This window comes from Hippocampus guttulatus, chromosome 12 (assembly GCF_054856545.1).
Source record: "Hippocampus guttulatus isolate MCC_2025c chromosome 12, RoL_Hgut_1.0, whole genome shotgun sequence".
NCBI lineage: Eukaryota > Metazoa > Chordata > Actinopteri > Syngnathiformes > Syngnathidae > Hippocampus > Hippocampus guttulatus.
The window spans coordinates 6,905,574-6,916,578 of NC_141272.1; the positions used below are offsets into that span (position 1 = coordinate 6,905,574).

The 11,005-nt window shown below is 44.0% G+C and overlaps 1 protein-coding gene across 1 annotated transcript; it reads right to left on the reverse strand.

Moving 5' to 3' along the window:
• Positions 1–42: 42 nt before the first annotated feature.
• Positions 43–2,863, reverse strand: phox2a (paired like homeobox 2A). The gene is made up of 3 exons (XM_086125588.1): positions 2,564–2,863; positions 1,670–1,857; positions 43–1,574 (listed from the first exon to the last, which is right to left on the reverse strand). The coding sequence occupies exons 1-3, from the start codon at positions 2,784–2,786 to the stop codon at positions 1,092–1,094; spliced, it is 894 nt and encodes a 297-aa protein (XP_085981714.1). The 5' UTR covers positions 2,787–2,863; the 3' UTR covers positions 43–1,091.
• Between the last annotated feature and the right edge of the window lie 8,142 nt (positions 2,864–11,005).

Sequence of the window (11,005 nt, forward strand, 5' to 3'; positions counted from 1 at the left end):
GTCTCTCACTTGCACACACAAAAGAAAACGCCATTGAACACGTTGTGATTCCATAATGTGATTTATTAGAATAATCAATAGTGCTATAATGTCTCATTCACTGGAATTTCTATGAGACAGATGCCTCGCAATGAAATCAATCTGGAAAGCAATGTCAGGAAAAAAAATACCCACTTCTATATTCCTAATATTTTATATTACTAATTACAGGATTTACACTCACAAAAAAACTTATGAGGAATTTCCACGAAATTCAAGTTCCTTAATGACACATTAATAAAAAATTAATAAATACATTTTATTCAGTAGCTGAAGGGGATTGCAACCAAGTACAAAGAAATGAAGCCATCGGAGGTAAAGTTTTTTCCCTTTTTTTTTTTTTTTGTTTTGTTTTATTTTGGAGTGGACACGATGTCTATAACGGAAACAATAGAACCCTCATCCGTCACGTTATATTGCCATCCCCTGATTTGACACTTTTCAAAAAAAAAAATGGACCCATTGGCTTGAAGTGAGCAAGAACATGTGACGCTTCCCTCCAAGAGAGCTGCAGAATCATCCCGAAGGTCCCAAATGAGTAAAGGCCCAGCATGTCTGTAATAAGTACTAGAAAGACGAGCTTGGGCAGGAACCTGCGGCCGATGCAAAGTGGCCTCAAGTTGTTCTCCTTTCTGCTTTGTGAACAAAGTGGCTAGTGTTTGGTGAGGCAAGGCATGATGGGCCTGAAAGCACCAGGGGTCACAGAGGGAGGTCACAGCCTGGACTTGTTACAGTAAGGAGGGAGGAAGGAATGAACCAAGGGTCTTTCTAATTGGATTTAGGGGGCCCCTCTTCCTTGTGCTGGAGCTGTGTGTTGTGAGGAAGTTGCTCAATGTTTGGCCTTCTGCTTAGGACTCGTACCTGACCACCATGCTCATGAGCTCTGATGCTTGCATGTGTATGTGTCGAAAGGCAAAACCGAGTGTTCTTCGCGTGTACACGATGAAATGTATATTTTGAGGTGAGTGATGAGGTTTGAGTCAGATTAGCGGTCGTTCGTGTCCTGGCTGTTGGGGAAGAACACATGTCTCGATCGGTCCACTGTCTGTGCTTCAGAACAGGTTCGTCTTGATGGTGGCGTTGGGTTTTCTGTGAAAGGAGGACAGGACTCCGGCAAAAGGCCCCGTCATACTGTCCGCCGGCTGCCAGGCCTTCAGAATCTCCTGAGTCTGGGCGGCGGGCTGGGCCACAGCCGGGTTGGATGGCCCCAGGCCAGACCAGGTGGCCGCCTTGAGCCCCTGCAGAACCGGAGAGGCGGAGGCGTTGATGTATCCTCCGTTAGCCGGAGCCGGGCTGGGGCTCAGGCTGGAGGGGCTACCCAGGTTCCCGTTTGCCGAGCCCGGCAACGAGGCCGTGCTATCGGGTGTGGGGCTGCAGGTGGATTCTTTGGACTCGTCGTCGTCCGATGACGATCTGGTCTCACCGCCTTTCTTCCCTCCGGAGCTGCTCGTGTTGCCCGCCCCGGAGCTGTTGGCTTTTGCGTTGGCGGCCCGCTCCTGCTTGCGGAACTTTGCACGCCTGTTCTGAAACCACACCTGGGACACACACACATGACACACACCAGTGGTGCTACTTCAGATGGAGTTCAAATGTGACCCACCACATCTTAAAAGACCACTGCTCCTCTCACCTGTACTCTGGCTTCTGTCAGATCAATCTTCAGAGCCAGCTCCTCTCGGGTGTAAATGTCCGGGTAGTGGGTCTCTGCAAAAACCCTCTCCAGCTCCTTCAGCTGGGAGCTGGTGAAAGTGGTCCGAATGCGCCTCTGCTTCCGTTTCTCATTCAGGCCCGAAGGGTCTGAGAAGAACTTGTATGGGACTGTGAGAGGGGGGGGGATGGGGTGGGGCGGGGAAAGGAGATGAGGTGTCAGATGTGTTATTCAGAGTCATCAAGAGATTTCATACTTTCAAGAAAAAAACCTGACACCTAATTTTCAAATGAAAATCTGCACAAATCCATTTTTTTTGTTCATGACATGAGATGATTACAGGTTTGTGATATTAGTTTTGTGTACATGCAAATTATGTTATCTATATTATATTTACATATTCATGTGTAATTTTATGGAGAGTATGAAATTAGTGTTAGTTTTTTATGCTACTTTTCAAAAAGTATATATCTGATTTAATTCCACCAATGCCACAATGATAAAAGTGTATGTGTGTGTATATATATATATATGTATATATATATATATATATATATATTAATATATAAAACAATGACTCCTGAAACCAAGTGAAGGCCTGTAACTTGCGGCCTGTAATTCATTTGAGTTGATCAAATTAGTTTACTTTTAATTTTGAGCTTTTATTTTCGTTCATGTGTAAAACATGAAATTAAACAGTCGCATTATTATTATTATTACTGTTACTGTACATTTACATGAGTTAGTCTTATCTTAATGTAATGTCCAAACAAATAGAATCTCCGCAGGCCTCAAATGTATTTAAGTAATTTCCTTTTCTCCCTACGCACGCAGACACGCACGACTATATGACCACGGTCATTTTTCGGCGTGTACCTGACGAGTACGGCGTGGGCTGGTGGTCTCTGAGGGCTCCCAGGGTGCAGCTGGCCGTGCTGAGCGGGGTGCAGGCCGGGTTGGAGAAGGGTCCGCTGCGGATGGGGTTGTACTGGAACGAGCTGGCCTGGCTGCACGAGCTGAAGTCCGCGTAGGCCGACGCTTCCATGGCGGCCATGCACGAGTCGTAGGAGTTCAGGTAGGAGTAATCCATTTTATACATGGAGCTCTGCCGGTGGCGGCACCGGGGCGCTGGGAGTCACGGATGGAGCCACTTGCTTTTTGCCGTGGGGGGGTCGCTCTCGCTCCGGTATCCGCGAACAAGGTCTCCCAAAAGTTGGCAGTAAATGGCAGTGCGTCTTGGAAGAATAATCCCGTCGCCCGGTTTCGCGTGCTCTCCCGCTACTTGCTGCCTGTCGCCTCGTTTGACAGCGCCGCGGCTCGCTGCCTGCTTATAATAAAGTTGGGAGAGCTGCGCACAATAGCTAGGCGGAGGTCTTGTTTCCATGACAATGATTGCCCCGCCCACGGGTTCCCTGGGACGGCGCAAGGCAGCTGCAGCTCCATCCAAATCCAGTGGATTTTGCTTTGCGCCCATTGTCGGACAGCTCTTAATTGCTGTCTCAGCATCGCCTATTTTGTTCTTTGAATATGATATTATCACCCTATTAGTGTGAAAGCATTTCACGTCGAGCTCTAGTCAACATTTTTATTTTTGCTATAACTGACCATTGCAGAAAAACATGAGCACCTATACATAATTTAATGAGATGCAATATTGTATGAAAAATATTACGCTTAAAGCACGTTGAGTTTCAATTGATACGGTTAGAGGTATTTATTCAACATTGTTTATTACTGCTGTTGGAATTTACACCGATGTAGCAAATGAGCCAACCAAAATATTAGAGACTGCTGTGCGGTATATTGCAAGAATGCAAGCTGCAACAACACATTGTTAGAATAATAACTTTATTAGTATCAGTCAAACCTGGACATTCGTATCTTCTGTAGAGGCAGAATGTTACAGCCCACTTGAGCATTTTGTACAGCCTCTGACGGTGTCGATCAAAACTGGACGCTCATCGTCATTGGAAAGGCAGAATATTTGATGGAACGCTTGCATTGGATTGCAAGTGGTCGTTGGTGTTGCTGTCTGTTTCTCAATGTGCCTTGTCAGCAAAACATAACTCGAACACATATTTATTCGACTTCTTTCTTTGGCGCGCACCTCGGCCACAGCTCACAGCATCGTGTGGGGTGCATCGGGGGGGATCTTTACGTGGCGAGAAACATCCACAAGTGACGGTGATTGCGCAGATTAAAAGCTTTGATTTGATTCCGATCACTTTTACGCACGCGTCATGAGATTGCACGTCACTTTGATGGATGGACTGACAGTGAGAGAGAGAGAGAGAGAGAGAGAGGCCGCGGAGACAAGCGAGTAGTCATCGTAAACACAGACGCTCCATAAATTGGTTTAAGTTTATTATTCGATGTCATAAAATGTGATAAGTCATATCCCACGCCGGTCAACCCCTCCCCGCTCCTTCCCCCGCCCCCCCACACACCTGCAAGTAGCGAAAATGAAGCGTCACTATAAGTGTAATTTATTTATTTTAAAAAAACACACTAAATTTCTAATTTAGGAATGAATCCATATTATTTATTCATGAGAACGTGTGAAATGATGGCAACTTTTTTTGCGCTCACGGTCAATTTCTTTTTCAATATATATTTTTTAAAGTTAGAATGTATTATATTGTGCATTCATGCAATTGTGCTGCCGACGTGAAAAGACATATTATTCATATAATTTCTGCACTTGAGTACTATTACTATTTGATCTTTTTTATATTTTAGTGTACTTGCTCATTTTTCTTTTTTGTTCATGTATGGGCCGGGGTTTGAATTAACTGACACTCCTAAAACGCAACACAATTGTATTATTTCGGAAGGAGAATATGGTGCTGATTTAAATAATAGATTTTATTGTCACATATGATTGTTTAATCGTCTCACGGTGCGAGATTCACCGCAGTGAACGATGAAGTTCGCATCACACAAAATGAATGAATGGGCTCAAAACGTGTTTGTAACAATCACATTTAAACATTTCGCAATTTCCACAAATATCAATGGTGTTCTGAACTTATTTCTGCCGATTTTGGAAAGATAGATAACGATAGTATGGAGTCATCGGAGCGGTTTTAGGCACCAGGAGGCCGCGTCATGGGTTCAAAGGCGAGTTTACCGAGAAATTAAAAACAGTTTCCAAGTTAAACTGCTGCATGGTTCCCCACAAAAAAAAAAAAAAACAGTAGCGAAGCCCCCCCCCCCACGCCCCTCCCTCAAACTCCATTTAATCCCTTCAAAGCATGGAGGGTCTCTTCCAGGCCCACTAATCCGTCCCTTTGCTTCTCCACTTTAGCGCAGGGGGAGAGCTCTCCTCCGCGGAGGGTTTCACTTTGGACTTTAAGATTCATGGGCCCGTTTGACGGAAACAGTAACGTGGATCTTTTTCATTCATGACGTCTGAGTCAACACGTCGGGGGGCGGTGGGTTCACAATGGGCCCCTAGTGAGGGAGCCGACAGGAATATACAGGAATTATAGGCCGGGTGGGATAGGGGGGGCGAGTGGGTGGATCGCCTTCACATGTTATGCAGTCCTCCTCTACAATCCCATTTTATTGCTTTTTAGTTTGACTGTATGGTGTAATTAGACCACAAAATGGGTATCGTATGTTATTCTTGCACCAGGCATATGACCGCATTTCCACTTGCGTGCGCGTGTGCGTAATCGATGTGTGCAACCTGATGGAGACAAGAAGGGACGAGTAAAAGATGGCCCGTATGGGATAAAAGGAGCCTTGCGGGAGGTCAGCACCCGTGTTGTGTGCGTTCTGCTCGGCGGAGTGAAGCTGTCACTCATCAGGCCAATACAGCTCCATCCATCACACAAACTCAAAGAACAACACATCATCATCATCATCATCGTCGCCGTCCACTGTTACGACGGATTATATGTTGAAGTGACGAATTGTATACGTAAATCGGAAAACGCCGGTGTCTATCGCTTAAATTTTTAATGTGTGTAGCCTATAAATATTAAACGTTCAAAAGAAAAGAAAATTAAGGCGATAACTGCATGAGCGTGCCAAATTCATCTGCTTCGCGCAGGTTTTCATTGGGCACTTCATTAGGGACACTGGAACGATCGCCAATGTATGTTTTCATATGGCTATAGAAGGTCTGCATTCACCGACATAATATGGTTTATAACAATCCGGTATGTATATTTTTTTAGGGTTGCAGGAGAATTGCGCTTCATCGTATTGTGACCTCAACATGTCCTTAATTCGATAAACGAGAGTCCAAACTTTACAAACGGCTGCAGTTGCGTGACGTAGGTGTCAGGAAAAACACGTCACCGACAGTGTCGATCAAAACTGAGTTTGTGAAGATTTTGGGGCAGCCGCGCACGTCGAATCGCTTAGTGGGTTTATGGATTAATATTATTATTCAGTAATTGAATTAAAATGTTTGGATTTGAAACATAAATGTTAAAATTAAATTCCTTTTGATACACCTTCCACGATCGCTGACACAACTAGACAGTAACTCATAAATAAGTATGATAATCTCAATTAAAGAGCAATATGTCATTACGTCTGATTGATTTATATTTGTAGTCTCCAAGTGTTTTTCATCCAAATATTTGAAAGAGTTATGATCACAGTGAAGTCACAGTTGGAAGTTTTTACAATGTTCATAATGATGGACGACGGCGCGTTCTAGTTGACGTCACGTCGCCACCATAGGAACGGAACTCCGTCGTAAAACGAGGAGTCCATGCCGACGTTAAAGGAGGAGTAAACGGCAGTGCGCGTCGATGCTGATCCATTTTGAGCAGCTGCTTACAAGCTGCATCATGTGTCATCGGCCCTCATTGATTCAACGGCGCCTAAAATCAAATCAAAAGTGCGCCGTCACCATGTGATAGTGTACCCGTCACTTGGTGCACCGTTTGACGGCTCGGCTGATGAATGGGAGGGAGACTTGATTGGGGGACGGGAGGGGGTCAGTGCATAGGAAGAGAAAGAGGAGTCCCCCTGCAAGTCCCACCGTGTCCCTTGTTCCAATTACCGCAATGCACCGTGATGCTTTCTGCGTGCTTGCATGGAGACGACGACACCCGCGTCTAAGCGGGTTAGAGACGAGCAGTTGCGTTCGAGTGCTGATGTGCACCCTCAGCAATCCTCCCCATCCATCCGTGCAGCGGCGTTCAAAATTCAACACTCTGCCAAACAGGCATTAAATGACGACAATGTATTTTATATGACCAAACTAAAAGCATGGTTAAAAGTGGTAAAGTGCCGTAATTGTAGCGCATCGTGTGCAACTGATGTAACATGTCGAATAAAGTAAGTCTAAAGGATCCAAAGGATTTTTGTTTGTCAGTGTAATAATAATAATAATAATACATTTTATTTATAAGCGCCTTTCAAGACACCCAAGGACACTTTACAATAACAAAAAACACAAAAACCTATTCATCTGGAAATGCAGAGGCAGTAATAATAATAATAATAAAAATAATAATAATGATAATAACACACACGTGTATATATATATATATATATATATATATATCATTATATATATATATATATATCTTGTAATATTAATGGCACCCATTGCTGAGACCCCTGATATGTTTTTTAAATTAGCTAGATGGACTGATGCACAGAAAAGGAAAATGAATTAATTTTTTAACAAATAACTCCAAATGTGTCCGTGCAAAGATAAATATAGAAAATATAAAAAAATAGATATATACACACACACACGCGAACATCACGTGTATAATGTAGTAATAATATGTACAAATATATAACGAGTAATAATAACAATAAGAATAATAACAATAAGAATGACTGGGAACAAGGAAGTGTTGATGTACATGGTCAATAAATAAACCAGCACCAAGTACTTGCAGCAGGCCGCGGATGGCGTACATGCGGGGTTCATGACGCTAATGCAGAGAGGCATGTTACTTAAAAAGGAAGCTTTTTAAGATGAAAAAAAAAAAGATCCCCGGAGAGCGCACGTGGACGCGCGCCGCAGCTGGAGCGTACGGGCGTGCGTGCGCAAGGATGATGAGGATGGGGAGGCGCACGCAGTCGTTCTCCAAACAGGCTAATTCGATCTGCAGCTCCGGCCCCTTTCGCTCTCAAAGCAGCCCAGCGGCGGGGCCTCGGCGAGCTGTGGAAACTTAATTGAATTAAACGTCCCGCTAAACTAATTAGGCTGCAATCTGCCACGCGAGCTGTCCCTGAGCAAGGTTCGAATTAGGCGCGATGGATTTGTTCCTTTTTTTTTGCTCTCCCCCCCTTTCAAAGAATGACGGACAGACTGGTGGCTTCTCCTTTATTTGCCTTTTATGCTAATTTTCCCAGAGGGGACGTGTCACGTGACCACCCAACGGTAACCGGTGCGAGCGCGCGTGGATAGACGCGCGCACTTTCCCAACCCTGCGCAGCAACAAAGACATTTGACTCAATATGGTCCACTCGCCCGATAACATGGTTGCAGGCAGGCGGAGTGCGTGGGCTCACTTGCACTCGGTGACTTTGTGATCTAACCCGCGACCCCGAAGAGTATAAGCCGGCGCTTGAGAAAAGATGGACATGGGCGCGCATCAAGTCGAGGCTCGAGCTAGTTCCGAGATAAGAGTGCACTTGATCGATCGCCCTTTTCAGGACTTCAATGGCGCGCCTGCAAATTCTGCGTTAAGAGCGGGGACACACACGATAATGGTGCAAACGTACAAAAGCATCACTCAGTCACCACTTGCACATGCACACACGCGCACTTAACCCCCGCTACGTGTCTTCGTATTTGAGTGTGTGTGTGTGTGGAGGGGGGGGGGGTGGAATTTAGGGGAAATTGGGAAGGCAGTATTGACAAAATTAATGAGCATAAAAACAAATCAGCAAATATACAAACCCGTGGGTACCGAGCCGTAAGTATGAGGACTCCACTGTATTGGGGAAACATTGAGGGGGAAGAAATTGGTTTATAACAACAGGTGAAATGTGACGCAAACGACACAATCTTGCTTGGAAAAGTTTCAAAATGATGAGAGTGAAGACAAAATCTGAGAAATGTTCCTAAAAAGTCCTAATTTTTACATCAGCACCCACATAAGAGAGGACTGCTCAAGCTCTTCAAACGTGAAAATTAACCCAATTTTGATTTTTTTAAAAAGGGCAGACCTTGTAGGTTAATGGGGTCAATTTTACCCATTTGCTGGGTTGTTCTGTCCAAAACCACCATTTTTGGGTGTATAAAACCCCCAAGATGAGGTTGTTATGATCTATAAAATAACCTAAAGTTGGATCAAATTGTCCCAAGGACAGAGTCCACCCAATATTTGAACCAAAATTGGATTACTTTTTACCCAGCAGTTTTAAGGGTGCACTTTCCTTCGTTGTGACTTGCAATTACATTGCCGCGACACCCAGAGCTGTACTGTGGTTGTAGTTTGCCGTTCCTGACATTTTGACCACCTTATTTACCGAGTCAAATATTAGATAAAACTCTCACTGGGTTGTGAGTGGCTACGTTGTTTTTGTATAGGTTATGCGAATCCATCACAGCATACTGTAATGGAAATACTGTACAAGCAGTGTCATGAACAGCTCACATTGTTGTGACATTGTTGCCAAGTTGTGTTGTCGATGCCAAACACTTGGCTCCTGTGCGTTATCAACCTTCATTTTCAATTTCCGTCATCAAATGTTCTTTGTTTTTGGTACCAACAACCTGGATGAATCGGGAACAGTCCAAACACACAAAGCTTGACTTCTCCATCATGTGTGTTTGCAAGACCTTGAACTCGCCTCCCATTTGTCCTGGCGGCAGAAGGTGGACACGAGCGAGTCGGGGGGGAGCTTATGGGCATGATGGAGAACCCGGTTTCTGTTTCTCCGTAATCTAATCAGAGAAATGGCAGCAGTCAGAAATAGCCTGGCAAAGACACTAAGAGCTCCTTCTCCTCCCCCTTTGACTTGTGTTCATCCTCGGGGAGGCTTGCCTCGATGCACACGCGCGCACCTTCGGACCTAAAGTGCAAAACCTGATCCAGCAGCTACTTAAGACAATGAGAAATGTCTCTTGCTTACACGTTTGCACTACCGTGTTTGCCATATTTCAGAAAGCGTTAGTCTCACTGAAGCCAATGTACAATCATAGTCATGCATGGAAGCATTTGGGCAACATGCCCAAAACATTCGGTAGGAGAACTAGCTTGGACCATGAACATTTGGGCATTTTAGAGGTGCAATTAATCGACAACTAATCAATGAGCAAATTAATCGGCAGCGATTTTGATCATGGCGGTTGACTGGTTAAGCACGTCCTCCTCATAGTGCAGAGGTGCAGGGTTCGATTCCAGGCTGCGGCCTTCCTGTGTGGAGTTTGCGTGTTCTCGACGTGCCTGCGTGGGTTTTCTCAGGGTACTCCGGTTTCTTCCCACATTCCCAAAACATGCACAGGTTAACTGGACGCTCTAAATTGTCCCTCGGTGCGATTGTGAGCGCAAATGGTCGTTTGTCTATGTGTGCCCTGCGATTGGCTGGAAACCAGTTCAGGGTGTACCCTGCCGATTGCCCAAACATGGCTTGGATAGGCTCCAGTACACCTGCGACCTTCATGAGTATTGAGCAGTTCAGATAATGGATGGATGGTTGTTTTGATAATCCATTAACCATTCAGAGCCGTTTTTAAACTTTCAGAAATTCAGCCCACTTGTATGTAGTATATATTCTCCGATTTCTGTAGACCTTCATGGAAGCAGAATGATTGCATTGGTCAACAGTAAATTTTGATCACAGATGGCTTTATATGTCCCTAATTGTATATTTGATTCCAATTTCAGTCTTTATTTTGTTTCTAACAAATCATGTTTTTTAAGATTTTCATTTTTAGGTTTGACCCATGACCTATAAAAGCTTGCGCAATACCAATTCTACCACACGTAATTAATAGCTATGCCGTCTCAGAAAATGATCCACCTGTTACTGATGCTAAACCTTAATTCATTAATATGTGACTATATTTCATATTGTTATATTATGAAAACCTGATGCGCTTTAGAAGAAAAAGGGCAGATTTGGAATCAGATAGGAAAGTTTACTTATATCTCTAATAAAAAAAACTGTAAATGTTATCTTTGTTTAGTCACTTTGGAAAACAATGAGCACCATTTTGCCCATTTTCTCACTCAGGATGGACTACAATTTATTTTATTTTCCAAACCCATCGACCTATTACATCAAATTAAAAGGTGTTGTAAATTGTAAATCAATCATGAGAGGCGAACTATCTCCGCATTGTCTCTTGAAAGAGTTGATAGTTTCACAATGTTATGTTGTTGG